The 15,636-nt window shown below is 40.6% G+C and overlaps 1 protein-coding gene across 2 annotated transcripts in view; it reads left to right on the forward strand.

The window, feature by feature from the left end:
* Positions 1-3,641: 3,641 nt before the first annotated feature.
* Positions 3,642-15,636, forward strand: part of NCKAP1L (NCK associated protein 1 like) — a 41,667-nt gene continuing 29,672 nt past the window's right edge. The window contains exons 1-9 of one of the 2 annotated variants that reach the window (XM_060657375.3): positions 3,642-3,818; positions 4,927-5,037; positions 5,770-5,862; positions 11,399-11,455; positions 11,943-12,085; positions 13,037-13,127; positions 13,218-13,355; positions 14,168-14,216; positions 14,315-14,471. In XM_060657375.3, the coding sequence (XP_060513358.1) occupies positions 3,717-3,818; positions 4,927-5,037; positions 5,770-5,862; positions 11,399-11,455; positions 11,943-12,085; positions 13,037-13,127; positions 13,218-13,355; positions 14,168-14,216; positions 14,315-14,471 (941 nt within the window). In that variant the 5' untranslated portion in view covers positions 3,642-3,716. The remainder of the gene's footprint in view (positions 3,819-4,926; positions 5,038-5,769; positions 5,863-11,398; positions 11,456-11,942; positions 12,086-13,036; positions 13,128-13,217; positions 13,356-14,167; positions 14,217-14,314; positions 14,472-15,636) is intronic. The other variant, XM_060657374.3, reaches the window with a different exon arrangement.

Consider the following 15,636-nt stretch of genomic DNA (forward strand, 5'->3'; position numbering starts at 1 on the left):
TCAGAATCTTCACACATGAGGTCTGGCTAACTGTGGCTTTAAAAGAGTTCCACAGGGGATTCTGACTTGTAGCCAGGGTTACTAGGCCCTGCCCGGGGGTAATTGAACCACCCTCAGAAGGGTTCTTCCAGTTTCCAGGAGGAACTGCTGCATGGTCTTTCCAGTGAAGTTTCTCTAAAGTCTACCAGTTGGAACAATTAGTCCCATCTTTAAATCTGGCCTTTTTATTTATGCGATGCTAAGTAGAATTTCACAGAAAGTGACATAAGCTCATCACATACTAAAAACACCCAAATTTTACTTTCTTTTTGGCATTCTTAATCCAGCGTACCAGGCCTTGAGCTGAATGTTTACAAACACCATATCATGTAACCACTTCTACAGGTATATGAGGAATCACCACGGTTTTATAGATTAGGAAACCAACTCCGTGAGTGAGAGAGATCCTGAAGTTACAAAGCTAGCACATGTTTGAATAACATTAGAATTATTTGAGGTAATACATACAAAGCACTTAAAGTACCGGGTCCCTAGTATATAACTAGGTCATCACTTCGCATGTAGGACCTTAATACAGTTCTTTTCGGTAGGAACTGTTATCAATATCTCCATTTTGCAGGCAGGGAAACTGGATCAGAGCTGCTAAATGATAGAGTTGGGATGTGGACTCAAGCTTTATGGCTCCATAACCTGGGCTCCTTGCCTCTAAATCATAAGGCTTTGTCCATTGGACTCAACTAACATTCAAGCCCAAAATCTGTCCTATGCCAAAATGTAGGGTTTTCACATATACTAAATACAAGCAAATAAGTGTTTTCCAGTCTCCAGCAATCTTACAGTTCAGCTGGGGTGGCAGTAGAGTATGAAACAGGCAGTCAAAGATGGGACCTAATTTAGATGTAAAATATGTGGTAGTGACCAAATACCGCAGGAGTTCAGCAAGGGCCGGACTTAGGACTTTTGGAGCCAGATCCAGAAGATCGAGTAGGATTTGGGTCAGCAAGAGGGAAAGCACACATCATGAGAAAGGCAGAAATGAATGTGGCACATTCACAGTAGACTACTAGGCTGGTCCCTGCTGGGTTGGGGAGTATATATTTGGGAACAGGAGAAAAGATTGGCTTGGTATGGAGAGTCTTCAACAAAATTTTCAGGAGGATAACAAATGCAAGTGAAAAAGATCCAATGAAACTATACTAACCTGATAAAAAGGCTGCGGCTATATGGCAGCTGTGCTTCCTACCTGTTGGTGCCTCAGCAACTGCTCTTAATCTCCCCCATCAAGGTGAAAGACCAGTAGAAATCCCACCAATGTCTTTAGTAGAACCTGGGTTTCTTTGAGAATAGCGGGTAATTCAAATCTTCAGGGCCAATAACACCTCATTCCAGGCCCCTAGCTTTCTAGGGAGTCTATCTAGTAAATAAACTGGAAGGCAGATTCTGTTTTCCAGGAGTATAAAGTTTCCCTTAGGGATGTTTGAAATTTTGTGTGTTAAGCACTGTCATCTTGTTTCTTTAAAAGAGACATTATCTTGAGAACAAACATATTAAGATCTGTATATAATAATGCCAATCAGCTCTCCTATCCCTCCATCCCAGGATTTATTGGAATAATGTAAGAGCCCTGGATATGGAAAATGAGAATGATTGAAAAGTGGAAGGGGTGCCTGGGTGGCTCTGTTGGTTAAGGGTCCAACTTTAACTCAGGTCATGATCTTGCGGTTCATGAGTTCGAGCCCCGCATCAGGCTCTGTGCTGATGACCACTTGGGAGCCTGGAGCCTGCTTCAGATTCTGTGTCTCCCTCTCTCTCTGTCCCACCCCCGCTCGTGTTCTGTCTCTCTCTCCCTCTCTCTCAAATAAATAAATGTTAAAAAAATTTTTTAAAAGAAAAGTGGAGAAAAGGTATTGGAAAAGAAGTAGATATGAAGACAACTCTGTTTAATGTAGAATTTTTCTGAGGGCTTTCTGCTTTTCTCCTTGAAAGAAACATGAAAGTGAGTTGGTTTTCTTGAATTAGGGAGCTAAGGCCTGGTTAGAATGGCAAGAATTTTTTAGTGCTAAAATTTATTCAGCCTTCTAAGATTTAAAGTCTATTAACTACTTTTCCCTTGTTAATCTCAGTTAATATGGTTCTTCATGTGGCCTATTTCCCAATTTAGTCTTAATAATTCAACAAACAAGACAGCAACTTTACTAAGTGGTTGAGTCCAAGAGGTGGTGTTCTAGATCAGTGTTTCTCAACATGTATTTGATGGAATATTTGCACCAAATCCTCCCATGGTACTTAGAAATGCAGATTTCTAGGCCTCACTGCAGAGTTACCAATCCTGAATCTCAGAGGATAGGGATTGATCTCAGTTTCTTAAGCACCTTTAAGAGCCATTGTACTAGATGGGGGCCTGGGTGGCTTAGTAGGTTAAGCATCCAATTCTTCATTTCAGCTCAGGTCATGATCTCACAGTTTGTGAGTTCAAGCCCCACATCGGGCTCTGCTCTGACAATGTGGAGCCTGCTTTGGATTCTCTCTCGCACTGTCTCTCTGTGCCTTCCCCACTTGTGTGACTGTTCTCTCTCTCAAAATAAATAAATAAACTTAAAAAAAAATAAATGAACTCTTGTGCAAGAGCAGTGGTTCTCAAACTTGAGAGTACATTGGAATTACTTGGAAGGCTTATTGAAACACAGAGTGCTGGACCCTACCCCAGAGTTTTGGATTCAGTAGGTCTGGAGTGGGTCCTGGGAATATGCATTCTAACAAGTTTCTAGATGATGCTGATATGACCACATTTTAAGAATCACTGTATTAAAGTATTGTGAAAGATATGAAGAAGTATTAGATACAATTCCTGTCATTAAGGGGCTTATGATGTGGTTGGGGGAGATAAGTCATATACTTAAAAATATAGTGAAGAATATGGTGTTCTGTATAGTATTTGACACTGGAAGGGATAATGTGGAGGATTTGGGATTTAATCTGGGCCCTAAAAGATGGATAGGCCTAAGGTTCAGCTGAGAATAACATAGGTGTTCCTTTTTTTTTTTTTTTTTAATTTTTTTGTAAACATTTATTTATTTTTGAGAGACAGAGACAGAGCATGAGCAGGGGAGAGGCAGAGAGAGAGGGAGACACAGAATCGGAAGCAGGCTCCAGGCTCCAAGCTATCAGCACAGAGCCTGATGTGGGGCTCGAACTCACAAACCATGAGATCATGACCTGTGCTGAAGTTGGACACTTAACCAACTGAGCCACCCAGGCGCCCTTAACATAGGTGTTCTTGATAGATATATAAAAGAGAAAAAGCTTAAAGGTGGATGGGAGTGGGGTAGTTGATACTTGTTTGTCTGGTGCAGAGCTTTTTATAGGACTCTAGTGAAGGGGTAAGGCCCAAAAGGTTGGTGCTAGACTGTGAGGAGCCTTGAAAGCCTGTCCCTCTCCCCTGCCTCCACCAACTTCACAGTCTTACCAAAAATGCTACACAGCTAGAAAGAGGAAGTGTCTCCTGCTGAGTGTGCAAGAGGAAGCACAAGAAGATTCTGAAGGCCTGTGAGCTGTAATGACTGCTTTCCCCCATGAGCCAATTGTAGAGGCTACAGGAAGACCAGCGCACCAACCAGGCTGGGTCCCTCCGCCCAGGGGGTGTCACCACCCAAGCTGAAAGTGTTTGGGGAGATTCGGCATTGCTGTCCGGATACTCCTCTCTTTCGGTGGCCATCATGTCTTTGACCTCTGCCTACCAGCATAAATTAGCCGAGAAGCTCACTATTCTGAATGATCGAGGTCAGGGGGTTCTCATCCGCATGTATAACATCAAGAAGGTAAGCATGAACAACTGGGCCAGTACTAATTATTCCAGCAACAGTAGGGCAGGGGACCCCGTGGCTGGCAGTTCCAGGGGCTAGACTCCTCTTCTTTCCCACTGGCCTTCAGTCACTCGGATTACATAGGCCAGCCAGTGTAGGAAGGCAGAACGGGAGGCTCTTTTTAAGGGCTTTCCCCTTCTAGATATGATTCTCACCCCAATGAGAGTGTCTGCTTTCTGCTGGGCATATGGAGGTAGGAAATAATTTTGTTCTGAGTCACTTGAATAAGGTCTGGGATCTAGAATTCTGGGTCTCATTGTTTATTGTTGATCTCCCATACTCTGAAGACATCCAAAGTTGGGTCTCTGGCAAAAACTTTTCCATGGAAGTACTTACCTAAAAGGAAAAAAATAGATATTTCAATAAAATATGGGTAGGTGCCTTCTGAGATACTTAGAGTCTGAGAGTTCATGCTCTGGTTGTGTGTGTATGCTTAGGATAGGATCTGTTGAGTTGAGAGAGGCTGGTGACAAGAGTGAGACTAGGCAGGGCTGTGGGGTGGGGGGTGGGTGGGGGGCAAGGAGCTGGGCCTAGGGAAGTAAAGAGATAAAGACAGGGGCGGGAGTGGGGAGTTTCTGGAAGAGAAAATAGGGAGAGGGAACTTTTATGCATTTTGTAATAAAACAAATCACCAGGAACATGGTTTGTCTGACCCCGTGACTCCTACAAATGCCCTCTGGGTGAGATACTTAGATATGGACATAATTGTGACACACTTGCCCATGAAGTCTAATTCAGGAGCAGCTGCTTTTCTCACTCCTTCCGGCTTCAGCTGAGGGGTGGGGAGAGAGCTTCCTCTTTGCACTGGGGCCCCAGCAGACGCTGAATTCGCTGAATTCTTCTCCGTGAGACAAGATACCCAGGTTGTTCAGCTCTACTGATAGTTGGCTTCATGTCTTGGAGCTTGTTCCTCGTCTACTTAACAGTAGACTTTCATAATGCTTTCATAATGAATTCTCAGATTCCCTTTCCATGAGACTGTGTGAGAATGAATGCTGCAGGGAGGGGTATGTTTGGAGGGACAGGAGAAAGGGTTGAAACAGAGTGTGCTTTATTGGTGCAGACTTGCTCAGACCCCAAATCCAAGCCACCTTTTTTACTGGAAAAGTCCATGGAACCTTCTCTCAAGTACATCAACAAGAAATTTCCCAACATTGATGTCCGAAGCAGCACGGTGAGAACATGATCCCTCTCCTCTCTTTTCTCTGAAATAATTCTGTGCTTGGATGGCTTAAACTCTCCTCTTTTAACTGCCTTTCTTTGAACTTGGGCAGGGCATAGAGTAGCCTTCTTTTAGTTTTCCTGGGCTCAACCACAGGGCTTCAGGCTCTTGTAATCTTGAGAGTTCTGAGATAAGATGGGATTCTCTCAGGGTAAGCTAGAGCAAAGCATTGCCCCTTTCTCTGTTGCAAGATTCATGAGAACACTTTGTTCTTGTAGAGAAAGACAGCTTGGTCAACCCAGCAGGGTACATTTATTTTACTGTTGTTCCTGTTTCCCCCTCTGTTTCCTTGCTGATTATCTGAGAATCAGGCATCTCGTGGAATGTTCCTTAGTTCTCCTCCATTAAATATTAGCCCTAGATTTCTTACCATTATACATATAGCATCTTCTCATTCTGCTTCTTTTGACTTTAATATAAATGACAAGCCTCTTTGACTAAAAGAGACCTTGAAGTTTCCTCTCATTTAGCACTCTGTATCTAGTCAAGATTATACGCATCATCTTACCTAGAGACTCTCCTCTGTTTAAGACCTTCAGAGCACTGGAGATTTTCCAACTTTGCCTGTTAGTGTATTTCAAGTCTTTTCAAGAATGTTTTAGGCATGACTCCTATTCTTCTTGGATTACCTTGAACAATTGTGTTATTTTGTGTTTTAAAATTTTTGCTTTGTGTTTCCCTCAGCAACATTTAGGACCAGTACATCGAGAAAAATCTGAGATAATTAGATTCCTCATCAACTACTACCAGTCATTTGTGGATGTCATGGAATTTCGGGTGAGCTCTCTCTAGCCTAGGACCCCAGTATAGGCATTATCCTTCTGAGGCTATTCCTTCTTTAGTAGATGTTCATTTATGTTTCTTAATATTGTTTCTTGAAAAAGTAAGGGATTGGGGCGCCTGGGTGGCTCAGTCGGTTGGGCGACCGACTTTGGCTCAGGTCATGATCTTGCGGTCCGTGAGTTCGAGCCCCGTATCGGGCTCTGTGCTGACAGCTCAGAGCCTGGAGCCTGTTTCAGATTCTGTGTCTCCCTCTCTCTCTGACCCTCTCCCATTCATGCTCTGTCTCTGTCTGTCTCAAAAATAAATAAATGTAAAAAAAAAAAATTAAAAAAAAAAAAGAAAAAGTAAGGGATATGTACTGATGTGGAAGGATATCTTGGTTAAAGAAAAACAAGTTATAGTGTATGATATAATTACATTTCATTTATGGGGCACCTGGGTGGCTCTGTTGGTTAAACATCTGATTCAGCTCAGGTCATGGTCTCACGGTTTGTGAGTTCAAGCCCTGCATTGGGCTCTGTGCTTACAGCTCAGAGACTGGAGCCTGCTTCGGACTCTGTGTCTCCCCCTCGCTCTGCCCCTCCCTGCTTGTGCTGTCTCTCTCTCTCTCGAAAATAAATAAACATTAAAAAAATAAAAATAAATAAATAAAAGGATACATAGGCTTGTACATATATATAGTGTTAGTATGTGCTTGGGCAGATTTGGAACATTATACATTTAACTGTTAGGAATAACTACCTTTGGGAGTAGACTATGATTAGCTTTAATTTATTACACTGTATATATTTAAGCATTATTAAGTATTCAAGTATTTTAAGTACCATTCCCCAATATTTTATTACAAATCTGAAAAATTTCAAGAATATTACAATGAATATGATTCTATTCTTCTCTTAGAGTTCCTAATTGTTAGTATTTTACCATGTTTGCTAATCTTTATTGTTTTCCTGAACCATTTGAGTCAGTTGCAGATGTCGTGCCATTTCCCTTCCTAAATACTTTAGCATACATCTAAGAACAAGAATATTTTCTTACATAACCCTAATATAATTATCGCACTAAGGAAATGTAACATTACTGCAATATTATTAGTTTTAACATACAGTCCGTGTTCACATTCTACTAGTTGTCTCACGTATAACACATTGGATTTAGCTGTCATGTCTCTGTAGTCTTTTTTTTTTTTTAACGTTTTATTTATTTTTGAGACAGGGAGAGACAGAGCATGAACAGGGGAGGGTCAGAGAGAGGGAGACACAGAATCTGAAACAGGCTCCAGGCTCTGAGCTGTCAGCACAGAGCCCGACGCGGGGCTCGAACTCACGAACCGTGAGATCATGACCTGAGCCGAAGTTGGCCGCTTAACCGACTGAGCCACCCAGGCGCCCCTGTAGCCTTTAGAATAGTTCCCAACCATTTTTTTTTTTTTCCTTATGTCTTTGATGACACTGACTTTTTGGAGTCCAGACTAGTTATTTTTCAGAATATCCCTCAATTTGGATTTGTCTGATTTGTTAACTCTCTGATTGTAGTTTTGGTAGCAATACTACATAGATGATATTTTCTTTGTGTTTTAAATAATGAGCGGGTACTATTTTTGTAAATGTAAACAAACTGTAAAAATTATTTGGTATGATGTTTTTGAAGGGCAAATTGATGATGTGTTTCAAAAGTCTTAAAAACACATATTTTTTTTTAAAAAAAGTTTGTTTTGAGAGAGAGAGAAAGAGAGAGAGAGAGAGAGAGAGAGAGAGAGAGAGAGAGAGAATGAGCCGGGGAGGCATAGAGAGAGGGAGAGGCAGAATCCCAAGCAGGCCCTGCTGTCAGGACAGAGCCTGACTTGCCGCTCAAACTCACCAACCATGAGATCATTGACCTGAGCCGAGACGAGTCCGTCGCTTAAGGGACTAAGCCCCCAGGCATCCCTAAAACACATACTTTTTAATGTAGTAATTTTATTTCTAGACGTTTTTCTTAAAGAAACAATCAGAAGTACAGAGATATGTAAGAGTATGTACTCTGTTAAAAAAAATAATGTACTCTTTTGCCTTATTTAAGATAGTGACAAATTGATAATTGATGTATTCAATATATAGAGGTTCGGTTAAAAGTTCAGAGTATATGTCTATAAATGAATATTACTCAGCTGTGAAAGATGATAATATTTATGATAATCAGCATGGAAAAATGTTTTTCATATATTCTTTAATGTCAAAGCAAATTATAATACAGTAAGACATAAGATGTCTCTAATATGTATATTTATATGGGGAAACACGCATATAAAGAAAATTTGAACTTCTGATTGGTGGGATTTTGAGTGATTTTAAAAATGAATTAAAATTATGCTTGTTTGTATTTTATAATTTTTCTGCAATGAGCATGTTATTTACATATTCAAGAAATAACACAGATTTTAGCCATCTGAGCAATCCAAGTTTGTGATGGTACCATAGGATTTCTTCAGATGAAACAAGAGTATGGAACCCTGCTTTGGGTGCCCCGAATCTACCCGAGGGGGCTAATCCAGGCCTTTCATCACACAATGAAGTGGGGTCATGGAAAACTGTAAAGTGTGAAGGAGGGTCAGGTCAGAAGTTATTAATCTTGGAATTGAGGGTAGTGGTTAGGAAGAAGGTAGGCAGGCACTGGTGGAGGTGGTGGAAAGAATGCTGGATGCATATAAACTAGGAAACCTTTGGGTCCAAAGGGGATTTTAGGACACCTTCTGGTTGCTGCATTGGTAAAGTTCTGAGCCCAGGGTGTATGGTATCGCTCATTTAGGGTAAGAGGAATAATAGAGACACTGAGATATTGTGCGTTGTAAAGTAGGTAGGCTCTGAATCAGACAGACCTGGCTTCAAATCTCAGCTTTACCATTTGCCAGATGTATAAATTTTGACAGGACACTCTTTGGATTCCAGTTTCTTTATCTATAAAATGGGGAAATAAGATCTATGTGGGGTATTTGTGAGAATTAAATGAGATGATGCAGGGAAAACATCTAGCTCAGTGTTTAGCATATAGTAAGGTTATAGGCCAACAAATGCTAATTCCATTCTCTTTTGATTCTTACCTTTAGAAGATAAGACTTATGTAGTGACATTGTGTGAGTGGCTGATAGTAAATCTCATCTATAATCTTTGGGAATTGGGTTTCAGGAAGGTGTGGTAGAAAGGCCGTCCTAGCAAATGAGGCAACATAGGGGTAGACAGAGATTTAGAAGTCATGTAGTATACAGGGAAAATCATGAGCTCTGTGTTCTAATTCTGATACTATCCCTTACTAGTTAGTGATCGTGGGCATGTATCTTAACTGCTCTTAGCCTTGGTTTCCCCATGTATTAATTTATTTTTAAATTTTGTTTGTTTGTTTATTTATTTATTTATTCATTTGAGAGAGAGAGAGGGAGGGAGGGAGAGAGAGGGAGAGTGTGCATGCATGGAGGAGAGGGACAGAGAGAGAGAGAGAGAGAGAGAGAGAGAGAGAAGGAGAATCTTAAGCAGGCTCCACGCTCTGCACAGAGCCGGACATGGGGCTTGATCCCACAACCCTGGGATCACGACCTGAACTGAAATCAAGAGTTAGATGCTCAACTGGCTGAGCCACCCAGGCGCCCCAATCCCCCATGTGTTAATTTAGATTAGGTCTTTTGGGGAAGATAACGTGGAAACATTTTTTCCTGTTTTAATAAGTTTGACACATATATGCACCTATGTAAAAACCACCACAGTGAGAGTATAGAAAATTTCCATCACTCCAAATGTTTCCTGAGCCTTTTTTTTCCCAGTTCAATCCCTATCTCCTCAACTCCTGGCCCCAGGCAACCACTGATCTGCTTTCTAGATTAGAATTTTCTTTTCTTCTCTTTTCCACAGGTTCATATAATTAGAATTTATACAGCATGCATTCTTTTGTATCTGGCTTCTTTCACTCAGTATAATGTTTTTGAGATGTCTCTCTGTTGTTTCATGTAACTGTGATTCATTTCCTATTTTTGTGGAGTACTGATCCGTTGTATGGATACAATTTATCTATTTACCTGTTGATGGCCATTGGGTTGTGTCCATTATGCATATTGGTGGCCATTATGCCCACGATGCTATAAACATTTGAGTACAAGTCATTGTGGCAACATATTTTTCATTTCACTTGGGAAAATAATTTAGAAATTGAATTGTTAAATGGTATGTGTATGTTTAATTTTGTAAGAAACTGCCAAACTTTTTTTCCAAAGTCGTCGTTCCCTTTTCTCCTCCCATCGGTCATATATTAGTGTTCCAGTTGCTCCACATTCTCATCAGCACTTACTATTAACTGACTTAAATTTTAGCCTTTTCATGGGTATACAGTGTTGTTTTAATTTGCATTTCTCTGATGACCAATACCGTTGAACATCTTTTCATTTGCTTATCGGCCATGTGTATATTTGTTATTATCAAGTATCTGCTCAAGTCCTTGGCAACACATTTTTAAAGTAAAAATATATATATTCTTTGATCTAGCAGTTCCATCTTGTAGAAATCAAAGTACCAATATGTTAGGAATAGGGAACAAAGGAGAGGCCAGGGACTGGGAACAAAGAAAATGTCCATCAGTGGGAAAAAAGGCTGAATGAATTGACCATACCATGGGCTATTATGTGGCCATTAAAAAGAAGTACATTAGTGTTCTACCAGATGACTTGGAGGACTTTAAGCAGATAAGGTTGGATGAGAAAAACAAAATGGCAAGAAGAATATAACATTATCTCAATTTTATAACACAAATGATGATAAAAAAACCTCTCTCTCTAGTTTTCTCCTCCCCCCCCCCCAACTAAATAAGACTATATAAATAGGGAGAAAATTAAGAAAGGCCATACTGGTTGTTAAACTGGTTTACCTGGAGGTTGGGGCAGGATGGAGGGTGGTGCCGATGTGGGGGGAGGGAAGTGTCCACAATAAAACTGCATATTTATTTAGGTAAAATTATGTATGAAAAGAAAACAAATCCCTATCACACTGGAATGAGGGTTCAATGAAGGATATGCAAATTACCTAGTAAGTAGTACTTAGCACATAGTAAGTGGTCAGTAAATAGAAACACAGGTTGGGTCGTAGTCTCATTTGTTAATGACTAATTTCTGAAAACAGGAGATGGATTACAAGAAAAACTTTTGGGATTTATCAATAAAAAATGGGTCTAATTTCCGGTATCTTAGAAACAGCCTATCAGATGATCTGCATTTTGTAACCTTTTTGTGTGTGTGTGTGGAGGAAGGGGGCACTGGGATGATAAAATTAGGGAGAGTATGTGTAATATAGTAGTGACTTGTGTCTGTGGAAACTTGGGCATTTGGTAGGGTAAGCTTAATGGGGGCCCACTGATGGCTTCCTGAGGAGAAACTCCCTCTATTCAGCTTCCCTTATGTAACTCAGTGGCTCTCTAGGACCTCTAAGGGAGAGAACCTTCCCTTCAAATTCTAGTAGTACATGTCACCTTCTCTTTATTCTTTATTCATTCTCATTTCCAATTCTACCCCCAGGATCATGTATATGAGCTTCTCAACACCATTGATGCCTGCCAGTGCCATTTTGATATTGTAAGATTCTTCGTCATTCTCTTCTACCCTAGAGAAGGTCTTGGTTGGAACAGTGTGGGTTGGGAAGGGACTGGAAGAATGGCTATTCCTTCAGGATGATAATATATTACAATATGTTTAATATAATATACTGTATTATTCACTCCGTGACTATAGTTCTTTTGTATAAAGTGCTGAAGTTAAAGGATATTTACATGTGAAGCAGATCAGCAGTATGATTTATTTAATATAACAATGACACCAAAATGTTCTTATTCCACCTCTTCTAACCTCCAGATGTTACCAAATTTCCTGGCCTTTTTGTATCTTGAGCTCATTTTTAACCCCTGACTGTAGTTCCGATTTTCTCCTTCTGAATTTTCCATCCTACCAGTTCCTCCTTCTAAACAGACCCTTTCGGAGTCTATTTAGTACTGTCTGGAATGGTGGGTGAAATAGGGATTAATTGGCCTTGCTGTTCTTGGGTTCCTATGTATTTTCCTTGCAGAATCTCAACTTTGACTTCACCCGGAGCTACCTGGACTTGATCGTGACTTACACCTCAGTTATTTTACTTCTGTCACGGATTGAAGACCGACGGGTACTCATTGGCATGTACAACTGTGCCCATGAGATGCTGCATGGGCATAGGTGAGTTAAAGGGATTTAGGAGATGAAGAATCTCATACACGGTGGTATGAGGTACAAGGTGGACACAAAGGAAATAGAATCCATGTTTTCTCATTTGAGGACTTACAATCTACATGGTGATCCAGGCCAAAAAAAATTTTTTTTAAATCCTTATAATGGCATATGTCAACAAGTGCACAGCTCTTTTACATATAGTTAACTCTTGAGCATCTTCTAGTGGATTATCCAATTTGCATTGTCTCTGATCATTTTTTAATCCTGGGCTGGCTTCCACTGTGCTTTTCAGATTATTGCAAAAGGAAGATAAAGTTTTCTTTTTTTAGTATTGGTAGGAATAATATTAGCAAGGTAAAGCCATTAGAGGTAAGTAATGTATGATAGTACATTTGAAGCCAAATATAAATGGATTTTGGATTATCTGAAATTCTGTGCCCCTCCATTAGTGCTTATTATTACTTTTATTTAAGTATTTAAGAGCTGAAAAAATGAAGACGAGAAGAATCAGAGTAGGCTGTGACACATTGTTCTATGTATGATGTGTGTTCCCATGTGTCTCCATGAATACCTAGGCACGTGCCTTACCCATTAGCTTTGAATTTACTTGTATCTTTTTGGGTTGTGTACAGATTTGAACCTAGGCATGTTACTCGAATTGCAACTAATTAACGTGAATTTATAGAGTACCTATCATGTGTTCAGTACTATTTTGGGTACTTACATGGCAGAAACTTTCATGGACCTGCCCCAAACTATGTAGTTCTATCTAATAGCTTGATACACTTGGGTCTGGAATGGGTTATCTATATATGTAACTCACAGTTTAGTTTCTATATCTTTGAAGGTGGAGGGGGATGCCAGCCTATGCACACAGCTTTATCCCATCTGCAAACATGAGAGTTTATATCATGGTCAAGGGAGACCTGTAACTCTTCTTTCCTATGCTTTTTCCAGTGACCCCAGTTTTGCCCGTCTGGGGCAGATGGTGTTGGAGTATGATCACCCTCTGAAGAAGTTGACAGAGGAGTTTGGGCCTCACACGAAGGCATGTTTCCTGAGAGAGTGGAGAATTCCTCTGGTGGAAGTATATCGTCCTCGTCATTGACATTAAGGATTCATTTGTTTCTTCCCACAGGCTGTGAGTGAAGCTCTCCTCTCTTTGCACTTCCTCTTCGTCCGGAGGACCCAGGGGGCTGAGCAGTGGCGCAGTGCCCAGCTTCTGAGTCTCATCAGCAGCCCCCCAGCCATGATTAACCCTGCCAATTCAGACACAGTACGTTCCCTTCTCTGGTCAGTGATAACATTCTCTTTGCCAAGGCCATCTCTGTAGAGAGTGCTTCTTTCAAGAAATATCATCCCTAAGAGTGCTTTAGCCCTCTTCTAGGATATGCATCTAAGTTGATAACCTCTTATAGCTAAAAAATCATGTTTGGATTCGAGCTTTTGTTTGGACCAGGATTAGTGTGTGGCTGCCCATAGGAAGAATTTAATGAATAATCATAGAATGAATGGGCAGATGAAAGTGAGTCATTAGACACCTATTCAGCCCAGCAGGAAATTAAACATAGGCATCAGTTAATGAACAAATATTTTTATTCAATTAATATGGGCCCAACATCCGTGCTTCAACAACTTAAACTCTTGGAGGGAATATATGCCACGTAGTCATAAAAATACAAGAGATGGTACAAGATGAATGAGAAAGGCCAAATGAGTGATTTGTACTTGAAGTGGCAAAAGAATCCAAAGGAGGAAGCGATCATGAGAACATTTTGAGTATTGCTTTTCTAAGCTGTTAGAGAGATATTATATTACATGTTTCGTTGTCCCAACTTCCAGCCCAAGCTTCATTTCCTTTTCTCAAGTGTATTCATTTTTGCTCATTTCACTTCTACTGCCTCACCTCCATGATTGGCAGGTTCCCCAGCTACTGGTTTATCAAAGTGTCCTGAGTCAGTCTGGTAAAATAAAAGTTGGTTTTGATACTTAAATTCTAGTTTGACTGCCCTGGTCTTGACTGCCTTAGTCTTTAAGGGAAGACCAGGTTCAATAACTGCTTGACCATCTCTGCCTCTCTTCTCACAGATGGCCTGTGAGTACCTATCTGTGGAAGTGATGGAGCGCTGGATTATCAGTAAGTTTCATGGGATCAGGTGGGAGTAGATGTCACAGCGTGTTACGTGGATAGAAAATTCTAAAAGTCTTCCTCTGCACTATTTTATCCACCTGCAGTTGGGTTTCTTCTTTGTAATGGGTGCCTCAACTCCAACAACCAGTGCCAGAAGCTGTGGAAGCTGTGTCTGCAGGGCTCCCTGTACATCACCCTAATCCGGGAGGATGTGCTACAGGTGCACAAGGTCACCGAGGACTTATTTAGCAGTTGGAAAGGGTGAGACATGAGAGCCAACTAATCTTATTTTGAGATTTTTAGGGTTTTGGGGAAGAGGGAAGACAGAAGTGAAGGGAAGAAAACATTCTCAGGAGGGAAGATCGGTTATTTACATTAGATGACATTGAGAAGTCAAAGAAAATGAGGACTGGAAAATGTTCATTGGATTTGGCTGTAAAGGTGGTCTTAGTGCCCTTCCTGTGCACAACTTCAGTTGAGTGGTAAGGTTGAAAACCGGGTTGTGGGTTTAGAAGCAAATGGGAGATAAGGAATTTAATAAGTAATTCTTTTAAGAAGTTTGACTATGAAGGGAAGAATAGAGAGAGAACTATAAAGAAAAGGAGGCGTTGGATTGAGGAAGGGGTCACATATCTTTATTACTTTTTTATTATTGCGCACTAATGTCCAGAAATGTACAAAATAGAAAGTGGACGTTGACTACAATCTCATCTCCCGGAATAGTTTGGCGTATGTCCTCCAGATGCTTGTGTGTCTGTAACACGTAAAGGCGTGAATGTGTTTTCAGCCTTACATAAGCAATTTTTAAAGAGCAATGGACCCGCTGCTACATTATGTTCTGCAGTTTGCGGGAGACACAGAATCCAAAGCAGGCTCCAGGCTCTGAGCTGTCAGCCCAGAGCCCAATGCGGGGCTCGAACTGGCAAACCGCAAGATCATGACCTGAGCCGAAGTCGGACGCTTAATCGACTGAGCCACCCAGGTGCCCCAAATGATTATTGCTTTTAAGGAATGGAAGCACGTTTGAAGAGTGTTCAGTTCCCCATCACTAAGAACAACAACTAAGATGTAAGGTTTATAGTTGAGGGAGGTTTTTGGTATAAATGATCTAATTTGATCTTCATGGTACTTATACTCATGTGTAAGTATTAATATATTTTTTATAGATGAGAAAATGGAGTTAAATCTCAATGCCACTCATTGGAAATAGGAAATAATTCCAGATTATTTGACTCTAATCCTGTCGCTTTCCATCATACTATGTAGAGGTGAAAAAATTATCTACCAGGAATGCTGTGGAGTTGAATCCTGATTTAATTAAGATACTTTCCAAGTCTAAATTTCTTTCATTCTGTGCCAAGTTCAGTAAGGGAGTGGTTTGGAAAAGGGAAAAGAAAGGTTATGACGTTTGACTAATGCAGTGGCA

Source organism: Panthera onca, chromosome B4, assembly GCF_046562875.1.
Source record: "Panthera onca isolate mPanOnc1 chromosome B4, mPanOnc1 haplotype 2, whole genome shotgun sequence".
In the NCBI taxonomy this organism is placed as follows: Eukaryota; Metazoa; Chordata; class Mammalia; order Carnivora; family Felidae; genus Panthera; species Panthera onca.